The following is a 15,108-nucleotide window of genomic DNA, read 5'->3' as shown; positions in this document are numbered from 1 at the left end:
CCATTATGAATGAGAGATCATGTGCATAAAATATCATCTTTGGAATCCACTCCAATACAATCCACTGAGGGGGATAAATATGAGGTAGATAATTGTTGAAGAAAGGTGATGGGCCCATGAGAACACATTATAGTATTTTCTATTTTTGTATATATTTTTAAGTTTCAAAAAAAATTAAAAACTAAAAAACAACCTATTTAGGAAAATGGGCACCTATTCACATTGTTGATAAATGCATAAATTGGCATAACCTTTAAAATTAACACTGAAATACATATTAAATTTTAAAATGTGCCTACCCTTTGATTCGGCATCCTAGTTTGAAGTTTAGCCTACAGGAATAATAACATAAAGATTTACTTATAAGGCTATTTACTTTTGTACTAGTTAATGAAATAATGTAAACATAAATGCTAATTAGTAGAGAAACAGTTAATAAACTAATCCTACAGGTAGTCACAGAGGGATGTTACAGAGGCATTTTTTAACTAGATAACTCTGATTATCTGACAAGTCATCCATGATAAATCATCAAATGATTTTTCTTAAAATGCAAACCAATATTATAATTATATTTTGTAATCTAATGTGTGTGTGTGTTGTATAATAGTGTGTAGGTTTGCTTTCACTCCTTAAACACTTTATGTGGTAGTGGGATTAGAGGTTATTTTTACTTGTTTGGTATGTACAAAAAAAAAGAAAAAAAATCTAGATAGCATTTACTAAAAAAAAAAATGGAGGTGTTTTTATAATGCAAGCGCCTTTAAATGTATTTGTTTTTGTATTCTAAGCCTGAATAATAACATAAATATTTACTAAATGAAGGAATGCTGATTACCAGCTAGGGCTTTCCTTAGGATATTATGTTCCTGACTCAGATTTATGTAAATAAACCTACAATGCAATTAGAAACGACACTTGAGAAAGAATGTCTATCTCTCAAAACTTCACTGTTATGAGATCTGATCTGTAGAGAACAAGCAAAATTACCAGTGAAAAAACTGTCCCCTTCCCTTTTTGGGAGGAAATAAAAGCAACCTAGAAAATCCAGTTCCCAAATAGCTGTATGACCTCAGGTAAGTCACTTAACCTTTTTTTTTTTTTTTAAAAAAACCTTCTTAATCTTCATAATTTTCATCTAAAAACCCTGAAGCTATTAATACCTTCTAAGGTTCCTGTAAGAACTCATGAAAGAGCTTGGTAAATTAAAGAGCAATATTAAAAATGAGAAGATATTTATTATGTAACTAATAAGTCAGCATGGCTTGAAACTAAGTCAGGCATACCTGCATCACCAAACATCAGCAAGGCAGCAGCAATTGCTCCATCCATAGTGCTGGTTGATTCGATTAACTAACAAAGTGAGAAAAGATTAATGTTTTAAAAACAATACTTTAAGAATTATTTCACAGTTACCAAATATTCAAACACCAATATATTAAATACACACAAAGTGGAGAAATATATATATATATAATAGCTTAAGTTCATTAAGTCCTATGATAAATTTTCAGAAAATCTGGTTTATCTAAAAAGTCTGAACTTACCTAAGCATATCTTAAAATGTATTAGATTTACTTATCACTACTTTTAAAGGGAAAAATAAAACATAGTCAAATATGTCCAGTATATTTAAGGTTTTTCTTATTTTAATTGCAAGGCTGGGCACTAAAGTCTCAAAAACTTCCTACCTATGAGGGAGTCCAGGCACTGTGTGTGTGTGTGTGTGTGTGTGTGTGTGAGAGAGAGAGAGAGAGAGAGAGAGAGAGAAAGAGAGAGAGAGAGAGGAAGAGAAGGAGGGAGAGGGAAAGAGAGAGGGAGAGAGAAAGGGAGGGAAGGAGGGAGAGAGAGACACACACTCATAGACATTTAAAATAAATCACAATTCTGGAATAATTTTTCTAAAATCTAATACTTCTTGAGTGGGATAAAGGACTCTTGAAATTTGCTCTATTTCTAAATTGCTCTAAATTAAACTGCTTCAATTTGTTCAAGAACATATTAATATATGGCTTACATAATTAACAGTTTCAATATACTGTTTCTACTCTGTTCTGTAACATTGTGGATTTCAGGAAAAACTAAATATCCCATATTTTTCTCTTGCTAGAGTTTCCTGTATTTCCAATGAGTTACTTGTTTTAAAAAGACCTCACTTTTTAAAATAATCTATTTTTGTATTAAATTAAATAGCCTCAAAACAAACTGATAATGCTCTTTTCTATACTAGTTTTCCTCATCTTGGATCCTCAGATATCCTGTAAGCCCCTCCTCATTTTCAAAATAGTCAAAGCATATTCTTATCAAGCCTAGGACTAAATTTGTATTTTTATAACTACTTGAATTATTTTATACGGGTCTAAAAGGCTTTGTAGAATAACTTATAAATGTCACCTTTAAATCTTTTGAAATGATGGGAGACTACTTGAAATCCAGATTACTTCAAGAAAGTGCTCTGTTTTGAGCAAGTGATATGCTAAATTCCCAAAATTTTAGAAACCAGTGAAATATACAAAGTTCATGTACTGATATCAATCCTGTTTTCCTACTGTAATTATAAAATTAGAGATAAATGTTTCTATAGGAAATAAATTCCCTTGAACTACATTAAAAATTGGTAATCAAGCTAAAGTATTTTTAAATTGAGATTTGTTTATGTTGAATATTTAAATACTCCATCATGTTTATTCTGTTGAAAGTTCTTTATGACACTTTCAGTGTTGCTACTAGTGGCTGCATCCTTTCCTTATTTTTCTAGGAAAAAAACCTCAGGAGGAGGCAAATTATCCTACTAGAAGGGGAAAATGTACACCCAAGATACCATTAAAGTTTCATTTAGCTAGTAGTAAGAAGGTATCGAAATGATTTGGGAAAAAAGATTCGTATTAAATATACCAGAGAACGATAAGAACAATACAATCTACACTTAAGAGTTCAAACTAGCAGGCGTAGGACCATTTTTGGTTCAGGCATGTTTTGCTTGACATGAATGGTATTTTTGGTTTTGTCTTTCTTTAAATTAGTTTCCATAAAGAGGAATAAGGTACTGATAACAACATGAATAAACCTCAAAACCTTACACTAAGTGCGAGAAGTCAGTTATAAAAGATCACATATTATATGTTCCCACTTATATGAAACGTCCAGAACACGCAAATCTAAAAGACAGAGGTTAGAGGTTGTCGAGGACTGGGGCAGGGGTGTGGTGCCTCCTACGCCTCAGCTTGGGGGAGGGGAATTGGGGGTGGTGGTGATGATGATAAATACAAAGGTGAAAAAACTATGCACCTATCATTAAATGATTCCCTGAAGATCATTCAACTCCTAAGTGGCAGAACTAGGGATAAACTATTTACTAATCTTCAAAGATCTATCCTCTATCTAAAACTTAACTGAATGCTAAGTTTTTATTTGCTTTTATAATAAGAGATAGATAACTATAAAAGCCACTTATTTTGTTTCTACAGTTCAATCAATGTTTCTCAGCAAGGGTGCCATTGGCAGGCAATTCTTCTGTTACGCAGGACTGTGCTCAGTATTGCAGGGCGTTTAGCATCCCTGGTCACATGGCGCTAAATATGAATAGCAACTCCTTGTTGTTTGGGGGAAAAAAAGAAAAAAAGCCTCCTGACATTTCTGAGTTTCTAGTGAGAGGTGGGGGGAGGAGGGTTGTCCCCATTTTACAACCAAACACAAAAAACTTCACAACCTGTGTGAGATATAGAGAACCTCATATTATTATTTATAGATGAATAAATCTCACCTACTGTAAGACTCAACAAGTAAATCTCTGGCATTTGCCTTTATTATTCTATTAAAGTTAATAATTATAGGCCGATGGGGACAGAAGTTTTGCTTGCAAACCTTTTTTTTCTTATTTTACTCAAAAATATGACCGTTCAGAAACCACAGACCACTTATCTCAATTAGGCTCCTAAAGAATGCATGACTGTACAATGTTTATATAAATTGATACTGAGGCTGGAAAAAAAATAAAGTTAATAATTATCTTCAAACATAAGATATCTTTAGAAAAACAGCTATCCACTAAATACAGCACTGGGTACAGGAGACATTTCAATCATCACTACAGGTATAATAACCAATTACTATAAAGGGGTATAACCTTAAGCAAATCATTGTCACTTCTTTGTGGAAAAAGTTCCTTCAAGGTCTGAAGTTTAGCATCTTTAAGGTCTTCCAACTCCGAAAGGTCTTCCAATTCTGAAATATCATTATTATTTCTACCTGCCATGGCAGGAAGGCCTTGGGACTCTTCATCTTCAGATGGCTCAGAACTAAAAATATTTTCAGAGGGGAAAAAAACAGTATTTTAATGTATTACTAATGTTATTTCATTATAATCGTATATATGTGTATATATACAGTATATTTGCAGTCCTTTTCAATCACAAATGCAATCTATACTTGCAAAGATTAAAACAACTTTTTTTCATTTCAGTACGGTTGTGCATATAAATCTACATTGCCAAAGTCAGCATAGTTTGAACATATCTCAAATTATCTGGGCTGGGAAAGAAAAGAACAGCAAAAACCTGCACTTATTTTGTTAAGATCCATACTCATCCATTGCACGCCCACTTTCTCTTTCCTACTTTTTCACGTGTACCTTGGATAAAAGATGGGTGTTGTCATGTTGCTCCTGAGAAATTATGAAGCGTACACTAATACAAAGATAAAAGAATTTTCACAGCCTCCTAGGTAATTAGAATCTAAGCGTTAAAATCGTAATGGTCCCATTCAATATCAGACTGTCTACCAGGAACAAAACATTTCTTCAGTAGACAGCGAGCATTTATTTTACACAAGTCTTCATCCAACAACAACTTAACTTTAATCTCATCACATTTCAGTTCATATGTTTATCCTATATAAAAGACATTGAGAGCCTAATTTCACTCATGTATCTCCCAAACAAAAAAATCTCATTTTGAAATTTTGATTTTCTATCACAGTAAGCATTCTGAAGATCAGAAAGCAGAAGTGAAACAAACGGGTAGAAGATCAGAGAAAGAAATATAGTTAAGTATACTCTTAGTGCCAGAGAATGCATACTTTGCTATGTAGCTAATTCTATTTTTGGACAGATATCCAGCACCTGTATTTTAGTAACTTCTCTGTACTTATTCATGTTAGCTCATAACTGTTAGGGCAGCAGTTATGCCTAAGAATTCCCTGAAAACATATAAAAACAGATTGTGAAGGACGAGGAATATGTATTTTAACAAGCTTCTAGGCTGACTTCTTGAACCTTGCTCTGAAAAACTGTAACAAGGCAAAATAAATCCCTTCTTTTCACACTATGCCTGGCCTTCAATATTTGAAGACAATTACACCCCGACTTCTCATTCCTTAGGTACTCACCTCTAAATTTTCACTATGCCTCACTACATTCATGTTCCCTAACTGATTTTGCCTCTTAGTTCATTGAGAAAACAAAAGATTTCAGGTTGGAACCCTTTTACAATTCCTGTACTCGATAACCACTTTAAAGGTCCATATTCTTCTGACCATCACAACCTTAACCTAGTGATCAGATTCATCACCACTCCATGGGACAAACACATGTGCCTGATGTAGTGAGTCTTCATGCTGACAATGAATCTTATCACGCCTTGTCCAATATACAGGAAACATAAACGATAGAGGAATAAATTCAACACCATCATGAAGAAACAATCAGAAAAGTCTATTCTGTCTAAAAGACTTGATCTATTCAATAAATCCTTAAAAAAGAGGAGAGGAGAGGAATGGACTATTTTAAGATCAAAAGATCATTAAGTGTCATGACATCCAAATGCAGTAGATGTTCCTTATTTAGATTCTGGCTTCAAAAATTAGCTACAAAACACATGAAATCTGAATATAAACTGGGAATTAGATGATGTAGAGAAATGTTCACTGATAATAGTACTTGTGTTTTAGAAGTGTGATGTACAGCAAGTATTAAGGGAAGAAATCTTGGGATATATATAACTTTAAAATACTTCAGCTAATAATAATAATTAATAAAATAATGAAATGAAAACATTAACACTTGTTAAAGGTAGGTGGTATATATATGTGTTCTTTATTATTTTATTTTCTTGTATGACTGAAGCTTTAAAAATAAAAGAAAACAAATAGATAGCCAGTGGGAAGTTGTATAACAAAGGGAGTTCAACTCGAGGATGGAAGATGCCTTAGAGGACTGGGACAGCGAGAGTGGGGGGGAGTCGAGGGAGGGTGGGGGGGGGAGTTGAGGGAGGGAGGGAATACGGGGATATGTGTATAAAAACAGATGATTGAACTTGGTTTACCCCCCCCAAAAAAAAATAAATAAAATTAAAAAAAATAATAAAAGAAAACAAATCTACAAGAACAAGAATGACGACTTTGTGTTCTTTTATCTGGTCTCAGATCAAGTTTTTCCCTTCTGTTGAAGTCCCTTCTCAGTGCTAAGGGAGTTTAGCCCTTTCTACTTCCTACAGGGTCCTGCTTAACTATCTTTTCTCCTGAATCTTTTCTCTCTCCTTAAGCTCTTCCTCCCAAGCCTATGATGTATTCAAGACTAAATTTCATTCAACGTGCCAGGGGTGCTAGGCACTGTGGACACAGCAGTGAAATAAGCAAATTCTCCTCTCCTTCACAAATTTTATAACACTGATTTTCTATTTCATCATTTCCTATATTGTTCTCAACTTTCTGTTTTATATCTTCTGCCCCATCACTTTGGTGAAACTGTTCTAAGGGCAATAATAGCCTCTAAAACATCAAATGTGATTTAAAAAACAAACAAAAAAACTCCCAAATCTTTCATTGGTTATCTATTCCTCTGTGGTCCCATATACTGTTGCTCTTTGAAAACGCAGCCCCACGCCCCCAACCCTCACCCTATGGGTTCTGCAGCATTATTACTTCTGGTTTTCCCTTTATCTCCTAGTCTGTCCTTAATTTCTGTAGAAGGCTTTCTTCCTTTTTTCACCTTCTTGAATTGCCAGTATTACCCAAGATTCTATCTTCAACTCCCTCCTGTGTATTAATGCTTCCAGAGAGATTTCATCTACTGCCAGAGTTTCTATCATCTATATCAGCGGTTCTCAAAAGGGGGGCGATTTTGCTCCCAGAGGACATCTGGCAATGTCTGGAGACATTTTTGATTGTCTTGACTAGAGAGGTGCTACTGGCATCTAGCTGAGAGAGATCAGGGATTCTGCTAAACATCCTAATATGTACAGGACAGCCTCTCACAACAAAGAACTATCTGGCCCTAAATGTCAACAGTGTCAAGGTTAAGAAATCCTGATAACCAAGAAGGTGCATGCACAGGTACTGACTGTAACTATGGAACATGCACACGATGCAGTACAATGGAGCTCTGAAAAAGAACAAGGATTTCTATGAGCTGACATGATTTCATATATTGCTAAGTTCATAAAACAAAGTATATATATATATGGCTAAGTTAATAAAACAAAGAATAAATGTACATATATTTATACATACATATATCTATACACACATAACACAAGATACAGAGTGCTATCTTCTGTGTAGGAAACAAGACAAAAAAAGATATATGAAAGATAAAGTATGATAGAAACTAAGCAAACTGGTTAGTTCTGAGGTAGGAGGAGGAAGGGGATGGAAGGAGAAGGAACAGGAAGTTAGTATTTCTCTAAGCACATTCTACATAGAGTTTTAATTTTTGGAACCATGGTTAATATTTTAAATATTTGAAAGTAAAATTTTTTTTAAAAGGGACAAGGGAAAAATCCTAAAAGGAATACAAAACAGAAATTAATGAACTGAAATACATTTCAATTGAATAAGAAAGAAAAATTTAAATAAATAATCCAAGTACTGTAACCATATACACTCATCTAAAGAACAAAATAAAACTTATAAACAAATCTTAAACTCTTAGTGGGCTTAATGGTCAAGTAGTTTGATTACAGCAATTCTGAAACTATTTTATGTACAATGGGTGACTGAACAAACTAGCAAATATAATGATATTGGTGGAAGCAGAGTTCTCACTGCCAGAGATAGAAATATAGAGGAGAGGCAAGAAAGAGCCTTGTAGTAGCAGATGAGAATGAAATATGTTATTATAAACTCATGATTAAAAAAAAACAAAAAAACCAAAATTTTCTCTCTCTCTTAGATCCTAGCCTGTTGTTGCTAAAAGGGCAATGACATAATCCCCTGCTTCACCCAGTACCAAAGAAAGGACACACCTAGTCCCCAGATTTCCAAACACCATTCCTTCAAAAATGAACCAGTGCTACTTGGAGAAATGGCTAATTCTAATTTCAGGCTTGGAGTAGGGAAAGTACTAGTCTGCAACATCTTGTGCCAGAAGGGAAAGGCTCAAAAAATTATAGGAACCTTTCAAAACCAGAGTCTATGTAAAGGGACCCTCACCTGACAAAACTGAGCAATTTTAACATCAAAAGGAGTAATAATAGTAATAGATTATAATCAGGTGAGCAAAAAAGCACCTATAATTCCATTTTTGTATTTACTGTACTAAATAAATATATGAACAAATGAATAAATAAGGAGAAAAGGGAAAACTATAGTAGAAGAGCAAATAATGAAGGTATAAATTCTAGAATGCTAATTGGAATACCACATTTCACAACTACCAGTGTAATAACTGATTCAGGCAAGAATCATCAATAAATGCTACAATTACTGAAGGGAAGTCTGCTAAGGAAGAGGATCCTTACCCAGTCTTTATCTCACCAGAGATGACTTAATCATTACAAAAGGGAAAATGGTTAATTTTATAGGAGAAACCTGGCAGGTTTCTGAGTGGTTAAATTTCACTTCACCAATAATGAGACAAACTGATTAACAGTGTGCCTCCTAACGTGACACACTGAGGAGGACACAAAATCATTCATGCAACTCCTACCACTTAACCTAAATTTAATCACGAAGAAATATCAGGGGTGCAGAAACTGAGAGACATCCTTAAAAAAGCTGGCCTGTTATTTTCAAAGGCCAATATCATGAGAATCAAAAAGGCTGAGAAACTTTCAGATTAAACGAGACTACAGACACAGGACAAACTAAACCCAAAGCATGATGCTGGAAAAAGCTTTACTATAAAGTACTACTCAAAATATGATCCATGGACTGACTGCTAGTCCTGGAAACTGTTATCTGTCCATGACAAGATAAAGAACTTAAAACAGAAGGAAAAGCAACTACATTACTAAGCACATCTCTGAGTTTAGCCTTTTTTTTTTTTTTTTAATTTTTTTTTTCATTACAAGACTTTCTTGGTAAAGGGATAAGTACATTGATTTACATTCTAGGGCACATTACTTACTGAGTGCTAATATATCAATTTTCCTCAGGATTTAGCACACAGGATCATCACTATTTTTTATTTCAGAGTGAAGTTCAGGATAAAGGCATGTTCATCAGGGCTTATGTACACTAAGTTCATTTTAAGACAAAACCCTCATCTTAGCAGTGAATAGTGTTAACCTGTTGCACCTTCTGCAACACTTTCTTCACTTAGCTTTTGATCGCACCTTTTGACTTTTCTCTTACCTCAATGCTTCTTCTTAGAATCTTCTACAAGTTCCTTCTCATCTCCTGTTGCTAAAATCCAGAGCTTCCCTGGCCTAAGTTCTCCAACTAAGAGATCTTCTGTTTTTCAACTATACTAGTGTCTCTTAGTGATTTCATCTAATTACGTACCTTTTAGTATCAAATATCCTGACAACTCGTAAATTTAGATATGGAGAACCCAGAACTCGCTCCAGAACCCAATGTCACAAATCCAACTGCCTATCTGACATGTCCACTTAGATGTCTAAGACTCTCCATCACAGCATGTCTGAGACTGAATTGCTGATCCTTCCTTCAAAAGGCTCTCCCCCACTGCACCCAAGACAGTATTCCTTATCCCAGTTACTGTTAACTTCATCCTTCCAGTTGCTCAGGTCAAATATCTTAGGGTCATTCCCTGACTCTCTTTTCTCTCATTCCATTTGAAATCCATCAATAAATCTTCTCTGCTTTACCTTCAGAGTATATCCAGAATCTAGCCACTTCTTATTCACTCCCATAGGTACTAGCATGGTCTAAGCTTCCATCATTTTTTGCCTTGGTTATGATAACAGTATTCATGCTACTCCTCCTCCTACTCCCCCCCTACAGCCACAAAGACTTTTAAACATATAAATCAAATCATTTTACTCCTCTGCTTCCCACCTGGTTCAGAATAAGAGCCAAGCAGCCTATGGGCTTAACATGATAAAGCTCTTTCCCTATCCCACTCCTCACACTGTGACCTGAGGCCCTTCACTTTGCATCATTAGTGCCCCCCCTCCCCCCCAAAACAACAGGCATAATACTATTTCAGGGTTTTAAACAGGCTATTCCCAATGCCCCTCCCACCATACCCACATGCTTCCCTTTCTCAGCTCCTTCACGTCTTTGCTCAAGCATCTTCTTAACGAAGCCTTTTCCAACCATGCACTTTAGAAACCACACCCTTACTCCAGCCCCAAACCCTGTACTTCCCTTCCCCTTTGCCCATCGTATTTGTTATTTGACATACCGCATTTTTAATTTATTTACTGTCTTTTTATCTACCATACAAGCTCCATGCTAGCTCAATGAATGTGTCCCAAAAATGTTAAAATGATTTGACAGGATTCAAGAACAAATCAGAAAGCAGTTACAGATGATCAAAGGTTCTTGTTAAAATAATTTCCCTATCTATGGAGGATGAAAAAATTAAATATTTGCTCTCACTGAAATTTTTTACTGAAGATCAGAACCATGGGAGTCCCTGGTGGTCCAGTACTTAGGACTCAGTGCTTTTACTGCCATGGCCTGGGTTCAATCCCTGACTGGGGAACTAAGATCCCACAAGCAGCACAGCCCAGCCAAAAAAAAGAAAAGAGAATCAGTTATCCAGAATCTCTCTCTCTCACACACACCCACACACACCTCTCTACATCTCTAAGTTAGGGAAAAATGACCAAGATGAAGTCAAGAAAAGGCAAAGAAAAGGGGGGAAGTTATCAAAAATTTTCAGTTTAAGTAACTTTTTCTCAAAAAAAGTCTTATACATGTAAATATAATGAATCTGCTAAGTTGCTTACACTATAATCACTGTGTCTTTGTTGAATTTCTTCTCTTGAACTGTACTGGAGCAATTTGGGGAAACAACATCTTCACTATCAGAAGACAAATCAATATACTGAATTCCTCTCTGATTCTTAAAATATGATATACTTGCTTTTCTTTCATTTTCTGGAGTTTCTGGAATACTAGAATCTTCTGCAAAAGAGAAAAAAGCAGAAAGAAATTTTGAGCAACCTGAAAATAAAACAAGTATGTTTTTGATAATTACAATTGTGTGCTAAAAATCTTTAGCTTCATTCACTGTTTCCATCCTAAAACCAAAAATTTCTCCCAATTTTCAAAGAAAAAATTAACAGTCAACCAGGGCTGGCATTAAATGATTTTCCACTTCAGAGGTTACTTACTAACAAGACCTTAGTGGACATCGCAAAGCAGGTTTGTATTTTATATTTTAATCCTTTTTTCTCTGTGTTTTTGCTTCCCAGTACCCAGTTCTTGCCTGAGAGGACATGGACACTAGAGCCCAAATGACTTGAATTTCAATCCCATCTCTTAGCCAAGTTACTTAATGTCTCTAAGTCTCAGTGTCCTCACATGTAAAACAGAGATGCTAATAATCACAGGGCTAATATGCACATAAAGTCAGAAGATACATATTAAGCACTTAGTTCAGTAATTGGCACACAGCCAGAATTCAATAAACATTAGCTCTTACACAAATGTTGTTGTTATGGACCAAATTATGTCCCCTCCAAAATTCCTATGTTGAAGTTCCTAGCCCCAGTACCTCAGAATGTAACGTATTTGGAGATAGGTCCTTCATAGAGGTGACTAACCTAAAAAGAGGCAGTTAGGTTAGTGACCTAATCTGAAATGACTGATGTCCTTATAAGAAAGAGACATCAAAGATGTGTGTGCGAGGAGAAAAGGCGACGTGATGACACAGCGAGAAGGTGGCCACCTGCAAGCTGAGGAGAAAGGCCTTACAAGAAACTAAACCCGCAACACCTTGATCTTGGACTTCTAGCTTCCAGATATGGGAGAAAATAAATGTCTGCTGTTTAAGCCACCCAGTCTGCAGTATTTTGCTATGGCAGGCCTCACAAACTAATAAAGTTGGCATCATCTGTCTATCCAAAACAGATGAGTATAGTATTCACTGAGGTCTCCTCTCTCCAAGGGCTGAGTTCTAAAATTATCTCCCTTATACACTCAAGGAGGAGAGATCAGATTTAAGAAATTCACATTAAACTAAAAGTAGTCAGTGTCTTGGTTTAGTGAATACAGTTGCCCCTCAGTATCTGTGAGATTTGGGGGCATTGGCTCCAGGACTTCCTTGCCCCCCACCCACACCAAAACTGGGGGATGCTTAAGTTCCACTCTAAAAGTCTCGGCCTTGCCCCCATTAACTGTCATGAAACGAAAGCAATCATTACCATAAGGCTCCTGAGTCATATCTGTAAATAATTTTAACCAAGGCCTATATAACCAATCGCCTGGAGCTAACTAAAAAAATTTAACTTCCTGCAATGAAGTCCTAGCAATATTACTGAAAAGCAAATCACAAAATTGTTCCAAAAGAACAATTTTATAAATTTTGAGCGTACCTTGGGTGAAAAACTCTGCTTTGGAACAAATCACAGCTATGTTAACTGTCATATGTATGAAGACATTTACAAATTCTGATAATTACCTAAAGTAATAAAATTATTGTCCAGTTCCTGCAAACTAAGTATAAAGGTACTATGGATTCTGCTTTTACATAGTATTCCTGATATATCACAAATCATATATAAAACTACAAATTTAGATCTTTACTGTATCAAAGTGTCTAGTTTTCTCATATTTGACAAGGGCTATCACAAAATGACTTAGATTGTCCACTTTTCTTTAAAAAGCCTCTTTATTCAAAATGAAGAACAAGCTTTTCAATAGCACTGACATATATACACCACCAAATGTAAAAGAGATAGCTAGTGGGAAGCTGCTGCATAACACAGGGAGATCAACTCTATGATGGGTCATGACTTAGAGGGCTGGGATAGGGAGAGTTGCAGGAGGGAGGGGATTCACTTTGTTGTACAGCAAAAACTGGCACAACAGTGTAAAGCAATTATAGTCCAATGGCCGGGCCTGGGACTGGGCGGGGCTGGGGGGGGGGGTGGTTCTAAAACTTCTGTTAGTGAGTACTAGGAGAACTACAGTTTCTTGAACTTGATTATATACTCAACTTTTCTTTGATTTTCTCCCCTTATTACATACCGACTACAGTACAAAATGATGAAGACATACCAATTTTTAAAACTCATGTTTAATATGTTTAGTTAACAAGACAGAAAAAAAATAAATGAAAAGTTGGGGTTACTCTCCTACATGTACTCACTTAGAACTTTTACTGGATATGTAATGTATACCATCAAAATATATACATTAAACATGAAGACAACACTGAACCAAGTGGCATCCCCACAGCCTGTTTGGCAAGTGACTAAAAGAGGAAACGGTCTGATAATATGGGAGAATGAGGGTAGGTTATAATACAATAGCATTTCTCAAACCCAGGACCTCTTTCACTTTCAAAAAGTAAGGGTCCCACAATAGTTTTTGCTTATGTTAGTTATATCTATGATATTTACCCTATTAGAAAACAGAAATTAAGAAAATGTATATTTTTTGAACAAACTCTACATATTAACATAATATATTTTTATGAAAGCTATATTCCTTTTCCCCCACCATTCCCCAAATTCAGGGAGTAGAGTAGCATTGCTTTACATCTGTGCAAGTCTCTGGTTTCATAGAAAACAGCTAGATTCTCATACTAGTTTGTGCAATTATCTGCTGTAGTATATTGTTTTTGCTTAGGTTTATGAAGAAAAGCATGCCTCACCACAGTTATATAGTTAGAGAGGGAGGAATATTTTCATAGCCTTTTTACTTTACTGTGGATGGTCTTCTTTGACACTAAATCAAAATTTGACATATCTGACATCAATATTTTTCTAAAGGTTGATACAACGTGGCATCTGAAACCATATGAATAAACTTTTGCATTCTGTTACATTAAAACCCACTGGTCTATCTTGCACTTTAATAGACCTTTAACCCATGCATTATATTATATTTTAGCAATGTGTGCATTAGTCTTTTGGAAAATATTGGTTCACTCACTGATTAATGCAGATCTTCCAAATGTTGACACATGTCATGATATTTTATTACAAAAATTACATTCATTAACCTCACAACTGGTCTCTAAATATCTGGAGACTGTCAAACACAGTTGTGGAAATGTTTTCAAAAACACAAACTTTTCTTTGAAACTGGAATTTTATCACTTGCAATAAATACTGTCGGTTGTTTTCCTTGATATCAGTTCATTTCTGAAAAAATGTCTGCTAAATACCTAAGTCTATATAACTGTAGTTTCTTAGTCATTCTTTCAAGTAAAAATTTGGTGTTCTGTGAAAGAAAGACAAGCTCAGCTTGCACTTCAAAGCAACTGCTTAAATGCTTTCCCTTGAGACAACTATTCAACATGCAGCAAATGGTAGTTCATGTTTTGTTTCTGAAGAGATTAAAAGGGAACCTACTGATAAAACTTGAGATTTATTAAAAATTATTTTTACTGCTTCATCAAGAACATTCTTAAGTGAAACTGGTATATAGAAATTTTAAGCATACAATGACAGTTTGGAACAGTTTGGAATCTTGGCCTTGACGTATGCTAGGGCACTAGTAGTTTTACCAACCATTGCTTTTGCACCATCAGTGCAAATACCAACATAGTGAAAAAGGCAAGTAATGTCTTAATATTATTATGAAATAGTTTTGACCCTATGGACCCCCCTTTTGGGTCTTAGGGACCTCAAGGGTTCACAGACCACACTCTAAGGACTAAAGGGATGCAGTAAGAACTTATTTATATAGAATACCAACTTTCCAATATGGTCAATAATCTGGAATTACAATAGTGCTGAAATGCTTAGA

The 15,108-nt window shown here is 35.3% G+C and overlaps 1 protein-coding gene across 5 annotated transcripts in view; it reads right to left on the bottom strand.

The window, feature by feature from the left end:
* SMARCAD1 (SWI/SNF-related, matrix-associated actin-dependent regulator of chromatin, subfamily a, containing DEAD/H box 1) overlaps positions 1–15,108 on the bottom strand; it is a 72,263-nt gene that overhangs the window by 44,013 nt on the left and 13,142 nt on the right. For 4 of the 5 annotated variants that reach the window (XM_057727260.1, XM_057727264.1, XM_057727261.1 and 1 more), the window contains exons 3-5: positions 11,136–11,313; positions 4,127–4,298; positions 1,287–1,353 (exon numbers count right to left, since the gene is read on the bottom strand). In XM_057727260.1, coding sequence (XP_057583243.1) covers positions 1,287–1,353; positions 4,127–4,298; positions 11,136–11,313 — 417 coding nt within the window. The remainder of the gene's footprint in view (positions 1–1,286; positions 1,354–4,126; positions 4,299–11,135; positions 11,314–15,108) is intronic. The other variant, XM_057727263.1, reaches the window with a different exon arrangement.

The sequence above is a fragment of the Hippopotamus amphibius genome, chromosome 3, assembly GCF_030028045.1.
Source record: "Hippopotamus amphibius kiboko isolate mHipAmp2 chromosome 3, mHipAmp2.hap2, whole genome shotgun sequence".
Classification (NCBI taxonomy): Eukaryota; Metazoa; Chordata; class Mammalia; order Artiodactyla; family Hippopotamidae; genus Hippopotamus; species Hippopotamus amphibius.
Note: the sequence above shows the minus strand (reverse complement) of the source record. Positions and strands in the feature narration are given on the sequence as shown.